Here is a 15226-nt window from a genome sequence, read left to right on the forward strand (position 1 = left end):
CCGCCAATCAGAAGTGAGCCAGGAGGGAAGAAAGCAACAATCCGCCACGGCCCCCCCCCCCCCCCCCATGAGAGGGAGTGGTGCCCTGGCCCCCGGGGCTGGTGGGGCTCTGAGACAACGTCGTGACATGGCTCACATTCCACAAGCGGCTACATCCAGCGTTGGGACACGTCTCCATGAGTGTAGCCACAATTAAGAATATTCTACGTTATTAGCCCTGGCTGATATGGCTCAGCAGATTGAGAGCTGGCCTCCGAACAAAAGGATCGCTGGTTCAATTCCCAGTCAGGGCACATGCCTGGGTTGTGGGCCAGGTCCCCAGTAGGGGGCACATGAGAGGCCACCACACACTGATGCTTCTCTCCCTCTCTTTCTCCAATGCAAGAAATTGCACATATTTCAAGAACGTCACTCTCCGCAATCTGGGCTCAGACGTAAGCTCCCAGCACCCTCGCTCAGAGACCTGTGCTGCTCTAGGCGCGTGAACCCTCAGGCGGAAGCTATTACTAGAGTTTTCGACTCTGCATCTGCACGGTGGTTCTCTGACACGACCCACACCAGCGTCACGCACGGGATCTTCTTGAAAACGTAAACTCATAAGCCCCACCCACACCGGTGCCACAGGAAAGACCGGTGGCCAGTGGGGCCCGGCCTGTGTTGCAGATGCCCCCCAGGTCCTGACACTGGCCCAAGGTGAAGACGGCTACCCAGCAGGTGAGCGTTAACTCCTCCTACAGGTACGTCTTCTTCCTCCAACTCTGCCTCACACACTCTCATGAATGTCTGCCCCGGACACACTCCTTCCTTATCGGAGCTCCAAGTCCTGGTTCAAACATCATTTTGGATCCCTGGCGCTCCCGAGTTAATGGGTTCTCCCGCCTGACCCACGGTCAAGTCACACCCTCCTTTCATCGTCTGCCTCTCCTCTTCCAGTGTCAGCTCTCAAAGGCAGGAGTTCACTCGTCTGATCCGCAAGTCCAAGGTCGAACCCCACACAGAGGCTCAATTATTAAATAGCCAGGGCCAGACACTCACAACAATCAGAAAGGGCGATCAGTACGAGGTGGTAATACCGACAATGAGGAGTTGGTGGTATTTTGGTAGTGACTGGTCCTTCTTTTCTAAGCTATTTTATAATCCCTCAAATAAAGTCCTTTCTACCTGACCCCAATTACTGGAGCATGGACCCAAAAGCATAAAATTCAGGACACAGCAAGACCTAGAATTCACACCTGCACTGGAAATGCATCGTTTGCGGCAGATTCAGCTGAGACAGGCTCTGGAGCTTCCTACACCTCACCCCCCGCCGCCCCACGATATTCAGTGTCTTCTCCATGAGGGAGCCACTACTCAGGTAAGCATCACTTCACAGAAAGCTCAGAGGAAACATCACCAACAGCACCTGTCTAGAGTGGGAACCCCAATCCAAGTCTAAGACCCTCAAGTAAATTTTCTTTTAAAATATGCTTAATTAGGGGTGAAGGTGTAATGTAATCCAGACCTACCAAACATGCCGTTTCAGGTCATCATTCAAAATTAAGATTAAGTAGATTCAATCAATTATTTTTTTAAGGTACGGACAGAGCATGAAGGATTCCAACGTCAGAGTTTAGGTCTAATCATAACAGAACCGGCCTTTCTCCCAGTATTTATACTGACAAATGACATGTATGTTTGAGGTTTTCGTTTTGTTGCAGCTAAGGAGTTGTCAACAAAAACCATGGTGCAGGGTATGCAGTGGTGACGGCCGTGTGACCCGTGAGTGGACAAGAAACAATGGGATTGGACACGAAAAGAAAGCATCACACTTGTGACTTGTAAAGTGATGGTGCTTAACAATCTAGTTATCGGCAGCAACGAGTTACTTTTTGTCATGTCTGAGAATCCCCAGTGCAACATGGTACCAACTCACACCGCACGGCTGCTCCTACTGCCAAGTCACACTGTGGAGAACACAGCCAGCCAAGTGGAAAGGGGGTTGGGGGGTGGGGGGGGGGGGCGCCAGCCAAGCACGTACAGGCACATCGTGCGTCATCAGGGTGTTGGGGTTCATGATGGTCACGAGCTGGTGCAGCAGGTCCGGCTGGGACACAAAGAGCTCTGGGGCGAGTCTCTTCATCACGTTTTCCAGCTGCTCAGCAGCATACCCAGGAACGCCGTACCAGGTTTTCGGCTCGCCCCTGGAAATACAGCATAAAAAGTAATGGTGTCCAGAAACACCTAAGTGTGGACTGTCAGTACTTTCTTTGGATCACACACATTCACGCCACCACCACCAGCAGCAGCAGCAGCACACACAGCCACGCAGGGACATGTGCAGCCCAGACTCGGGTCCGGGCCCCCGGGCGCCCTACCAGTGCAGGTAGTTGATCGAGTAGCTCCAGTGGTCCTCGATGTGCCAGCAGAACGAAGAGAAGCACATGCCCACGTACAGCCAGGGCAGCTTCATGCCGCATATGTCGGCGGTGATGTGAGCAAGAACCGACTGCTCCATCACCGGCATGTTGTTCAGGTTCCAGCCGCTGTCCAGGTATTCCTAAAGGTACAGGAACAAGGAAGTGAAAAGGATGTATCATGCTAACATTTCGGAACTGACTGTTTCAAAAAGGGGTCTGAAAAGAGCCTCCTTCCAAATGAAAACGTCAGGGCAGCAGGCGGGAGAAGCCGAGAGGCCGCTGACCTCTCGGACGCCGCGGACTGCTGCTGCCGTTTAAGCCTCACACACACGGACTCACGCAGCGTGTGTTTCGCACGCGCCTCTTTTCTACCTGGCTGCGGAAGAGGAGGACAATACAGAGTACAGGTCGGCCCGTACCAAGTCCGTGGTGTGACGAGTCAGGACAGTGCTGCCAGGGGCTTGTCCTGAGACAGGGACAGTCGTGAGGAAGGGGACAGAGAGGGGCTTCTGGGGGAGCGTGGCTACACACGTGTTCAGGCTGTGAACCTCACCAAACTGTGCACATGTGATCATGCACTTCTCCGTTCATGTTAGATTTCCAAAAGTTCACCAAAAAAACCCCCTCTGACTTCTCACTAAACAGAAACCTTCCCAGGAGTTGGCTACCACGGGGGCGTCATTATGGGAAATAACAGACTCAAACCTTCAAGTTCAGAGATAAGTAGGTCTGATGCTGGCTGGTGTAGCTCAGGGGATTGAGCACCAGTCTGTGAACCAAAAGGTCACAGGTTCGCTTCCAAGTCAGGGCACAGGCCTGGGTTGCGGGTCCCCCACTGGGGGCATGCGAGAGGCAACCAACTGGTGTTCCCCTCACTCGCTATTTCTCCCCCTCTTTCTCCTTCCCTTCCCCTCTCTGAAAATAAATATATAACATCTTTTAAAAAATAACATAAAGAAAATATTAAGCAGGTCTGGTCTCAATCCCTCAGGCTTCCTTCAAAAGGAGAAACCGAAGTCACAGGCTCCGACGGCCAAGTGAGGGCAGTGCCTCTCCCACGTCACCAGAGTGCAGTGGCCCCGCCGGGACTGGGATTCTCCTGCGGGCTCCTGGTACTTTTCTTGAGGTCATTAAAAACCTGGTAACTGAGGATTTTCTGAGAGCAATCATAAATCCCTTCAAAACCACCAAATGGAAATTGGTAACTCAAGTTCCAAGCTACCTCTGGGTTGTGCAGTAAGGCTGCTGCTAAGGCCACATCACGCCCAGCAGACCCAGGACACGCTCCGCCCCCCAGTCCCCTCCGAGTGCGGGTGCCTCCAGGTGTGCCCACCTCCTCCTCGGGGGAGAGCTTGACCTTCCCGTCGCGGACAGGGAAGCCACTGCCAAACTCCTTCGAGGCAATATCGGCTCCGTACTCGACCGTGACGTCCTCCTCGATGGTGCTCACCAGCCGCCAAAATTCCTTCTCAACCAGTTCTGTGGGAACCATCTGGAAGTGAAACCGTAAGAAACAAAAAATGCACCTTCCCAGACGTCAACTGTCAGGGCCCCGTCTCACTGGACGAGCTGAACGCCAGGACCGCAGGACAGCACCCTGAGGAGTGGTCCGTCGGCTGCGCTCCACGGTGACGCCAGGCAGTCCCCACTGCTTCCCAGAAGGCGCATACTAACAACCGGGAGCAGCCACTGGGCACGCCTGCTTCTCCCTCACAGACCTGGCCGCTGCTACGAGGGAGTCGGGGGGCGCAGCTTGCCGACACACCCGCCTGCAGGCGCAGTCCTGCTAGAGAGCGAACTCACACCGCCTCTGGGCCTGAGAGGCACCCCGACCTTGGCCGTGTCCCAGCACCTCGCCCAAGGCCCCCACACACCCTTCCGCTAGCCCGCCTTTCCGCTAGCCCGGGCTGAGGACGACACGGGTGGCCCCAGGACCGGGTGGTGCAGACCGTGAACAAGAGCATGCACCCACGCACAAAGCGCCCGGACTGTGTGCCTGGGATCTGTGGCTCATCTGACTTGGGTCCATTCCGCAAAGGCCTGGTCTTTTAAGTAAAGTAAGAAGCCATGCGCAGACACGTCACCGGGACTGGCCAGGCAGACGTGTGGGGAACACCATGAGGCCCAAGGGGTGAAGGAAGGGAAAAGTCAGGGAGAGCGTGGTATGGACTCACGGCCCAGCCAGTGAACACACACTTGCAGCAACCCCCCAGCTAACGTGCGTGAGGTCGGGCCCCCAGCACTGCTGGGCCCACCCACAAGACGACAATTACGGAGGCAGAAAATGGCCCACCACCCCCGCCCAATCTCAGCCACCGTCCCAAGAATATAATGAAACTACGAAGATCAACAGGCAGGAAGTATCTGCGGAAGCACTTCGTTAGTGGTCGGGAAGACCCAGGTGAGGTATCCAGAATTACGGCAGAAGAGCATTTAAACGCTGGTGTGCTCACGTGATGCGTGTTAAGCAGTGAATGAAACACGCGATGCTTCTCCGCAAGCAAACAGCATGCGATAACTGACGATGACTAACAGTATGCAAGTGTGTCCCCATGCACAGCACACCGAGCGGCACGTGGAGTCAGTCAATGGCCTTTGTGAAGTTTTCTTTAAATTGTATTTGTGCAGCTGAAAGGATTACTGGAGACCTTATATATTACACTGTTACAGCTGCTGTACGACTTGTGTGAAAAGCCTGTCTCTAGAGGAATCAAATGAAAAATCAGAATGCATTTTAAAATATTGTGGAATTTGAATACCCCTGAACAGATTCAGGTTTTGCTGTGCATGATACTGACTGTCAGGAAGAAGTGCCACCTCAAATTTCTCTCCAGACCCGCCTTTTCCGGAAGTTACTAGAACCCTCAACCAGAGTCTGTGTACGTACGTGGACTGGCATGTTGAAGTAGTCAGACTTGAATGCATCCGCCATCTCCCCAAACGTGCGGAGGGTGTAGTCCCGGGCTGCTTGTTCAAAGCCAAATGCTTCTTGTGGCTTACTACACTCCTGTGAGAGAAAAAAGAGACTTTTGTTTGTACACATATGAAAAAACAGATGACTAAAACTGCTTATGTAGTACAATTCCATGGATTTAAAATAGAAAAAAGTCTGGATGAATATACACCAAAATACCAGCAGCGGCTATGTATGGTATGGATTATAAAATCACACTTTCATTTTTAAAGCCATGTGGCATTTAAGAATTTCTGCGAAGAGCAACAGCATTGTTTTCCTCAAAGGAAAAAAATTTAAGCATAGTTATTAAGATTTTTCCTGCCTCTTCGCTCCCTGTGCAGCCGTGAGACTCACTTCCAAGACCTCCTTTCTGGGCAGGGCCACCCAGTGATTCCAAGGACCTCGTGACTGTCGGTCGGTCGCCAGGTACAAACCCAAAGGCCGAGAACAGCACCGAACGTCCTGATGCTGCCCCAGCTGCTGAGTCTCACCTGAGCCAAACACTTGGGACACCTCCAGTCTCCCTTGGGAACATCGTGGAGGGGTGGGACCAAGCAGAAAGTGTGGTAGCTGTCGTCACACCCGTCGCACAAGAGGAGCCGGTCCTCATCGCTGCCGCTGCCACACAAGAGGCACACGTACAGGTCCACCTGCAGCCACCACACGGGCACAGAAAGAACACAGGCTGGTGAGTGCCCACCAGAGTCTGCAACCTGAGGCGTGAACCGACTGGAGGTAAGGCCCCGGACCCCGCCTGCTGCAGACGGCCAGCCCCCTGCAGGGCCCTGTGCACAGGGGGACTCCCCTCCCCAGACAGACCGCCCACACCTGCTGTCCAGAGCTGGAAAACAATGTGATTTTGGCCCCAGCCTTCAGCTCATCTGGAGGCGGGCCAGCGATGTGCGAGCAGGCCCACGAACCAGCGCCACCTGGAGCTCCATCGGCCCCCACAAAGCGGCCCTCAGAGCCCAGACGCGACCCTTCTCCTCGGGCCTCCGTGAGCTCCCTCCTCCCCCAACTGACACGAGAGGCGGACTTGACGCGGCCTCCGCCCTGTGGGCCGCCAGGCCTCAGTCCGGCACACGCGTGTGAACTAGGGGCCCGAGTGTCGGAAGGTGTCCACTCACAGCACTGGTGGTTTTTTTAGGTCGACTCTTGGGCTTCTCCCTCTCACTTTCCACAACATGCTCTTTCTTCTCAATGGGTTCTTGCTTGATGCAGCTCTTTATTTCTTTCTCTGCAAGAGGTAGTCCAAGTTAGCTGGCTCCTTCTGCGCTCTTCTCGGCCTCTTCCCCAACCCCCTCCTCAAACACGCACGGGACACACGAGCGCACTGCCACGGATCTTCGCACGAGGCAGCGGCGGCACCAGTGTTGCCGTGTCCAACGCCGCCTCCACCTGAAGTGCCAGGTGCAGGCGCCTACTTCGGAGACGCCGCTCAGGCTTCTACGCTACTAGAGCAACACGTCCGCGGGGTGGGGGGGGCAGAAGAGGGTCAAGGTGGACAACCGGTGACGGAAAGAGATTTAGGGGGTGAGCACACAATACACTGTGCAGGTGATGTATTAAAGAATTGCATACTTGAGACCATGTAATTTCATTAACAAATGTCAGCTCAATAAATTAAAAAAAAAAACAAACCATACTTGGAGGCCAGAAAGTCCTCTGACTGTGACTGGGAGGGCCTGACAACCCCCCAGCTGGACCCCTCCAATGCAGACCAGCCTCCAGGCCCAAGACTGCTCGCCTCTCCTGCTTCCTGGTCCCAGAGGCTTTGGGCTGAAACACTGGTGTCAATCAATGAACTACCCCGTGGTAGGCCCTGTGCTAAATGCTTCCCACCAACTATTTAATCGTTTGCAACAAAATCCATCCCAAAGACGAGAAAACTGTCATCAGTGGCTGTCAAGGAGTGTCTCTAAGGTCAAACGATGAACCAGGAAGTGGACGGGCAGGGACTCAGACCTGTGCTTCTGGAGTCCCTTCCCCTGACTTCGTGTCGCCCTGCGAGACAGCTCACCAAGTGCTGGGCCCTCGGGCAGCGGCGCTGGCGCCCTCCCGACGTGGTAGCCAGGCTTCTCCTCTGAGTCCCAGGCCTCCCCGTGGCTGGCGCCCGGCAGAGGCCAGGCAAGCACCTGCCAGCTCCACCCCAACTCCAAAACCAGGCCTGCCCGCCACCCCGAGACGAGTCCAGCAGACGGCCAGGCCAGGCCAGGCCAGGGCTCCGCTGCTCCCCAGACACCACTGCTTCCCCGTGAACGAACGCTCCCAGGCCGCCTTTCCGAGGAGCCGCTAGTGACAGCTGAGAGGCTCGACCCCTCCCCGACATGCCTCCATCCGCCCGCCCCCCTCTCTGCTGGGCACTCAACGACGAGGACACTCGTCTATGAATGAAGATCTCGTTTCTGGAGGCGCAACCAGGACTGGTAGGTCCTAGTTGCTCCAGTGTTTTCTTAACAAATCATCACTTTCACCTGTTTGCTTTCTATTACTTTCCTATTTGCAGATAACTTTTCTTACCATTTTCATACTTCGGAGTTGGGCAACCCATTCGACGCCTGAGGTTATGAGTTCTGGCTTCTGTTGTCTCCTCCAGTTCTATTTTAATGTTCATGGCCTTAAAAAAAAGTTGTCATACACATAAATATTTTCTTTAAAAACAAACTACTCTTCTAGAATCCCCCGGAACCCCAAGGCGAGTATGATCCTATAAACTGTCCCTATTAATAGGACGCACTTCCCCCGGCTCTTGCCCTCAGGAGCACCACTGCCAAAGGAGCGGAGGAGGAACCTCGGGAGCCGCAGGAGTACCCTTCTGCACTCCGACAGGCCCAAGCACAGGGCAAAGCGGAAGGGCCAGGAGCAGACTGTGGGAAGTCTCACCACCCAGACTCACAACAGCTCTCCCTCCCCAGTTCTTGCCTCGGTCCCACGGAGCCTGAGCCCGTGCTGTCACCCACGCCTCCATCCTGCAAGCCTGCCGAGGTCGCCGGCTTCCTCAGAGGCAGCGAGTGTGTGTGGAAAGGCCACTTCCACAACCACCCCTACTGGCTCCTTCACTGCAGTCACTGCCACCTACTCTCTACCATCGCTGGATTGCCCGGGACTCCCTTGCCATCGAGGGCGCATGAGCCAGTCTCCATTTCTGTTACTTTCAAATTTACTTTTCACTCATAACTGACAGTATTTCTTGAAGTGCTAACGCTTATTGATAGCACAGAGCAGTGTTTGTGATCTGTCCCGCCAAAGTGTTTTTGGAGCCAGACGTGCTCACCCACCCTGCTCACTCGTGCACATGCAGGGTGTCCGTGGCCATGGGCACCCCTTCCAGAGCGCCGGCACCAGCCCCACGCGTCGTGCAGGCAGACCCAGGACCACGGCGTGTCTTAAACGTGAAAGGTCAAGACGTCCTTGAACAAGCGCTGACTTCAGACTAATAAAACCTTACCTTTAAGCACACTAATAGACTTCAATTAACCCTAGTTTCCTCTTCTGAGGCAGTCTCAACTCAGAACACTGAAGCCGCTACCTTTTCCCTAGCTCCAACTTACGTAACTGAGAAACAGTTCTCTTATTTGTCCATTTCCTCTGAAAACAAAAGGGCTGTGTGTCCTCGCCTCTCCAACAACTCCTGAACACCAGAGACGGACTTAGAGCAGAGCCCCCGGGAGGCGGCCTCCGGGGGCTCCGCCTGCACTGGTGCCTCTCTCCACGGGCCCCCAGGCTGGGCTGGAGCCCACACCCCGCCCTTTCCCAGGGGGCCGCTGGAGCACACACGCCCCACGAAAAAGGTCTTCCTCACCTCGCTTCTCTGCCCCGATCTCAGCTCAGCTCCCACATTCACTGCGCCCTCTCCCCGCACTGCCCAGTTTCTGTCCCAGCCTCACAGGTGCCCAAGGAGCCGTGCTCCTTTCGAGAAGCCTGAGAAAACCAGCTTTCACTATCTTCTAACTTTCTCTCTCTTTTTAAAAAGTCCTTTTCAGCAAAAATCTCCCCAGCTGCACATCTCCTAGCCTTACTCTGCAGTGGGCAGCCTCACTTCATGACAGCCCCAAGCAAACCGCACAGCACCCTGATGGGCGCCTGCTCCCCCGGGCCCTGCCTGCCACCAGTGCGGCACCCCCCTGTGGGGCTGCACAGCCCAGAACCAGCTCTCGGACTCCCCACCCCAACAGCACTCGCCCCAGAAGCTGGAGTGCACACAGAGCCTGCCAGGGGAGCGAGGCTGGAGACGAGGCGCGTGGGTGGGCTGGGCGTGGGCGCCGGAGACTCTCACCTCAGCCCTCATGCGCTTGGCTCGGCGGGCAGGTGGGCACGTCTCCACGGGAGGCACAGACTGCCTCTGGGGGATGTCGTGGGGCTTGTACTCCTTGTCCTTCGTGTCTGTGGCCAGGTGTGGCTTCTGCAGACACTAGAAACAAAACGTGATCATTCTGATGAACTTCCCTCTTTTTAACAACAGAGAGTTTCACTGGATTTTAAAAAAGTAATAATTAAAGCCCTGGCTGGTGTAGCTCAGTGGACTGAGCGCGGGCTGCGGACCAAAGTGTCCCAGGTTCGATTCCCAGTCGGGGCACATGCCTGGGTTGCAGACCATGAACCCCAGCAACCACACATTGATGTTTCTCCCTCTCTCTCTCTCTCTATCTCCCTCCCTTCACTCTCTAAAAATAAATAAATAAAATCTTTTAAAAAAGTAGCAATTATTTATGTTCGTACATAACACACCTGCAATTTTTTAAACCTAAATACACAAAGACAAGTTGCAGTTGCTGACATACATACACACACGCACAGCAGGTCCGAATTTTTTTATGGCAGGCTCTAGGTAGCAGCCTCCCCCACTAAATACTGCATCTTTTCTTCCAATACTCTTTAAAGATTGACTGATTGTATTTATTTACAGAGGGGAAGGAAGAGACAAAGAGAAACACTGATGTGCAAGAAGTATCAACAGTCACCTCCTGCACGCCCCCAACTGGGGACCTGCCCACGGCCCAGGCCGCTGCCCTGCCCAGGCACCGCAATGTGCCCTTTCGGACGCAGGACGATGCCCAGCTCACTGAGCCCCCGCAGCCAGGGCTCTCCTGCCAACAGCGGCCCCTGCCCCACTGGGCCCGCCCGGCAGCCACGGGAGGGGCAGGGGAGACACAAGCAGGGTGCGTGCTCACAGGAAGGGCGAGAATGCTGTGCCCCTGCGCACAGCAGCCCCGAGCTCCTGTCTGGCGTGTCGTGAACCGAGGCGCCATTCCTCAGGCCCCTGCTCTGACGAGCACACCCTGACACGTTTGAGCAGGTGAGTGTGCCGTTTTGACTCACGTAGTCGTCAGTGTCGTCAGGTCACGAGAGACCACGGCAGGCTCAAGACAGTCCCAGTCAGCCAGCCGCAATTACCCTGCTCATGGCTGTCAGAAAGGCCCCTTAAAATCTCCCGTAAAAACTTTCCATACTGAAAACAGCTCACCTTTTACAAGTGTTCAGATTAACAAAATATGGAACCCAATAGGTTTTCTAAATTTTAGAATTCTGAGTCTACGCAGCAATGGCACTGTTCTGCTGTTAACAAGAGGTGTCACCTGAATTGAGAAAGCAGGTCCTGGATGCAAGTGCTCTCCCTCATCAGGGCTTGCTGGGGAGTCTCCCTCCCGAGACAAAGGCTAACAGGCGATGAGGCGGCAGCAGCAGCAGCAGCAGCAGCAGCTCTGGTTTTCATCACGGAAGAGCCTCGTCTCGCTTTTTCGCTTTGACTTTTCTCTTTGGTCCGATTCTAAGCCCCATGCAACAGGGTGCTCAGTGCCGTCCAGATCTAGCACGAATGTCCCTCCTTCATAAGCAAACCCAAAGCATCGAGGAGGCACTTTTCAAAGCAGGTTCCAGAATGAAACCACCGACAGCTACACCACAAACACCGCCGACACCTGGGGAAAGGTACTCTGCAGCAACCCCTCCTAGGACTCTCGGTTCTATGGGCACCATCGCTACTGTCCAGTCCCCCCAACAACACGGGCTCCTTCCTCAAAACATCTGCACAAAGAATCTAGAGAACAGAAGGACAACACAAACAAAACAAAACAAAAAAACAAAAAAAACAAACCAACCACCCAGCAACCATCTAACAAAAAGTGTTTTTTAATTTAGGAAGTCACAGAGGAGGGAGGGGTGGGTGCTGGGAGACGCGGGCTCCGGAAACAAGCTCCGGGGAGCCGAGGAAGGGCTCCCTAACTGACACGGACCCCTCGACGCTGACCTGAACGGGTGCCTCCACCACTGCAACCCTGAGGGTCCCTGTGCACTGGCACTGGGTCTGGACGCCCTGAGACCCTGAGTCGTGCGGTGTGGGCGTCGCCCTCCGCTGCACATCACTGGTGTTTGCTGACAGACAGCGCACGGGGGCGGGGGCGGGGGGGGGGGGGGTATAAAACCTGTCCATCACTTCTAATACATAAAAGGGGTTAACCTCTTTCATGTATTGAGAGTACTTACTGTTTGAGGCCTAAAAGTATGTGTGACTGGTAGAAATACAGACTGAGCTGAATCACAGAAATTGTATTACGTGGATGGCCAGAAACTCAAGTATTATACACATAAGCCCATCTGCCATTAGTCTAAATCATGGATAGCCTATGGTCTGCTTGGTTTTTTCACAAGGACGTCGGAGCCCTCAAGTGAGGCCAAGCTCGGAGGCTTTTCAGAACATACACACGTGGAGAGCTTGATCAGCGTGTCTGAAACACACACCTGAGGTGTGCTTCAGAGCCACAGCTATCACAGACAGACCCTCGAACTGTAAACCTTTACTTGAGAAACGGGGACTGAACGGTCATCGACGGTGGGACGTCGTGACGACACCCTCCCGCAAGGATGGAGAAACCCCTCACGGCGCTCAGGAAACACAAGGACGCCAGCCGGAGGCCTCCGCTCCCTTGCAGCACGGGCACACCCACGCTCAGCTTCCTCAGGCGCCCTAGAACGCACCCGAGGCTCTCGTCCACCCCTTTGTAACAACGCCTTCACTGCGCATCACGCTCACTTCTTAACACTAAGACTCTGTTTTTACACAAGTTTTCGGTTTAGAGCACAGTTGAGAGGAAGGTCCAGAGAGTCATCCTGTCCCTCCTGCCCCCACACTCACAGCTTCCGTCGTCAACACCTGCCCCAGGAGCAGCGCTGCACCTGCACCACACCCTCACCGCCCCGAGTCTGTGGGTTACGCGAGGGCCGCTCCTGGTGGTGGTCGCCCCGTGGGTTTGGACAAACGCGTGAGGATGGCCCGTCATTACCGCATCGCCCAGGTCCACCACCCTGACTCTCCTCTATGCCCTGCCTACTCCCTCCCGCCCCACGCCCCGGCAGCCGCCCGTCTTTTCTCTGTCTGCAGAGTTCTTCGTTTCCCAGCACGTCACACAGTTGGAATCGTGCCATATGCGGCCTTTTCAGACTGTCTTCCGTCACTTGGTCATAAACATTTAAGGTTCCCCCATGTCTTTTCACAGCTTGACGACTCATTTCTTTGTACTGATTCACTGTCTGGACGGACCACACTTTATTTATCCATTCACTAACTGAAGGACATCTTGGTGCTTTCAAATTTTGGCAATGAAGAATAAAGATGCTATAAACATCCATGTGGATGTAAGTTTCCGGCTCCTTTGGGCAAACACCAAGGAGCACAAGCGCTGGACTGTATGTTAGCAGCAGCTCTCCTTGTCTAAGAAACCACCAAACCGCCCTTTGCGGCGGCTGCCCCATGCTGCCCCCGCCTCCAGCCATGGGGCGGGGGGGTCCTGTGCCTCCCCATCCTCACAGCACCCGCGCCATCAATGCTCTGGCTTTTGACCATTTTCTGATAGGTGTGCTGTGATATCTCATTATTTTTCATTCTTTTAAAAGATAGATGTATTCCAATTTCCTTTCTTCTGAGAATCACTTTCAAAATAAGAAACAAAAATTTATGTGCAGAGAATACCCATCACAGTATTATTATAAAATGATTTGAAGCCAATCTAAACATTCGACAACAGGAAAAATCAAACCAAGATCTGGCTATAAAAATAAAATGCCCAAGTCACTAAGACTAGATTTTGAAATATCCAATAACGCTGCAGGTGCTCACGACTCAGTAAGTAGGAGAAAAGCAGAACACACTGTGTGTGTGAAGAGCACACTCCCGTGTGTGTGTGTGTGTGTGTGTGTGTGCGCGCACGCGCATAAAAACGGCCTTGGGAAAAACAGGCCGGAGAACGAGAAGTGATTTTTGGTCATCAGGCCTCCTCCCTCTGGTGTCAACTTCCTACGACGAACAGGCGTCCGTGCCCAGAACAGCGCAGGCGCGCGGCAGGCCCTCTCCAGGCCCGAGTCTGTGCCGCAAACCCTGTCTGTCTGCACAGGCTGTCTTCGCCGCTGTGCCCCCCACTCCGACACCGCACCGCCTGTCAGGGCGAAGACGGGGTGTCTCTCGGCATGCGACCCAGAAAGCAGAGAGGCCCTCCTGCCCCTCTTCCCGGCGCCTGTGGCCACGAGACACAGGGCGGTTAGCGAGGAGCAAGTCTACGTGGGGGCTCTCCAGGTCTGACCGTAACACAGAGGCACAGAGATGCCACACGCAACTTTCTGAAAAGTGTCATCCGTGGGTCTGAGTGACATCCGCACGATGGACAGCCACACAAGATCTGCCTGCGTTCACCCGCGGAACGTCAGGCTGGTCCCGTTCCTCTAGGCTGAAAAGGCAAGCTCATTGGCATCAGGGAAGCAGAGGGCAAGGCGCACGGTCAGCAGCTGACCGGAACCTGTGGCACCACCCTCCCGCCTCTCCCGACAGCACCATAACAACTCTGGCGGCTCTAAGAGGAACGTGAAGAGTGTGAACAGACCATGCGTTCTTTTTTTTTTTCCTACCAGAGCCTTGAAGGCAGTGGAAAGTTTTGATACTGTTGTCTCAGTTTAATTAGAACGACGGTTTTTATCTAAATAATGTGGCAAATGCCATCCCCGAGAGGAACAAGTCAGGTACCCAGGGCTCAGCCCCCGCCCTTCCAGTCAGCATCCCAGCTGACACGTGCCTTGGAGAGCTCAGCCACCACAGCAGGCCAGGCTGCCGCCGCAGGTCACCTGTTGTGCTCTCATGGGACAGCCAGGAACACAGACGAAGTGGCAGGTGAATGCAAAGGCATAAGCCATGACAAGTGGGCAATAAGCAACTCCTCGTTGTAGGGAGAAACCTATAGTGAAGTTAATACCGATTTCAGAGTTGACAGCAAAAGGCCGTTTCTACAACCTTATTCGCCCCCAAGCAAGCTTCTAAGTATGGACGTTCTCCAAACAGAGAGACGAAGACCCTGGAGGAGTAGCTCACAGAACAAAGGCTGACAAACAGTGCCCCGCCCACACACGCACTCCGGGCCCTCTCTCCGCTGCAGCGCCACTGGGTGAGGGCCAGCCCGACACTCACCCGCAGACTGTCCCCCGACAGGAACAAGTTGTAGGGGTGGAGGATGCGCTCGTAGTGCCCTCTGATGTGCGAGCCCACAGCTTTGCCGGGAGCGAACCCCATCTTGGTGGCAATTTTGGTCCATTTTCTATCCTTGCAAACAGCTGCAAATCCACCTTCTTCTGCAACCAACTGTTAAATGAAATGGCAAGAGAAATCAGAAAAATCTATATGGAAACCACTTCCAGTCCTCTCATGCCTAGGTACGACTCCAAAAACAAAATATTCTTGGCTAAGGTAACCTCTCAAAATTTTTTTCTAAGCCAAAAAACCCCACATATACCTATCATTTTTAAACTAGAAAATTAAATCATCACTTTTGATAGCATAGTCCATAAACACTTGCAACGCCCCCCTCCCAAGCTACTCCCCCAAAGCACTCCAGAT

At 54.1% G+C, this 15226-nt stretch overlaps 1 protein-coding gene and 1 non-coding gene across 2 annotated transcripts in view; both read right to left on the minus strand.

The window, feature by feature from the left end:
- Positions 1–15226, minus strand: part of KDM5B (lysine demethylase 5B) — a 49056-nt gene that overhangs the window by 17214 nt on the left and 16616 nt on the right. Inside the window, exons 4-12 of the mRNA XM_028531111.2 lie at positions 14801–14971; positions 9629–9763; positions 7873–7969; positions 6480–6589; positions 5844–6002; positions 5284–5403; positions 3730–3888; positions 2355–2536; positions 2018–2180 (exon numbers count right to left, since the gene is read on the minus strand). Coding sequence (XP_028386912.1) covers positions 2018–2180; positions 2355–2536; positions 3730–3888; positions 5284–5403; positions 5844–6002; positions 6480–6589; positions 7873–7969; positions 9629–9763; positions 14801–14971 — 1296 coding nt within the window. The remainder of the gene's footprint in view (positions 1–2017; positions 2181–2354; positions 2537–3729; positions 3889–5283; positions 5404–5843; positions 6003–6479; positions 6590–7872; positions 7970–9628; positions 9764–14800; positions 14972–15226) is intronic.
- LOC114512502 lies at positions 10503–10633 on the minus strand. The gene has a single exon (XR_003685807.1). It is a non-coding gene; the product is annotated as a small nucleolar RNA SNORA11 (small nucleolar RNA).

The sequence above is a fragment of the Phyllostomus discolor genome, chromosome 15 (assembly GCF_004126475.2).
Source record: "Phyllostomus discolor isolate MPI-MPIP mPhyDis1 chromosome 15, mPhyDis1.pri.v3, whole genome shotgun sequence".
NCBI lineage: Eukaryota > Metazoa > Chordata > Mammalia > Chiroptera > Phyllostomidae > Phyllostomus > Phyllostomus discolor.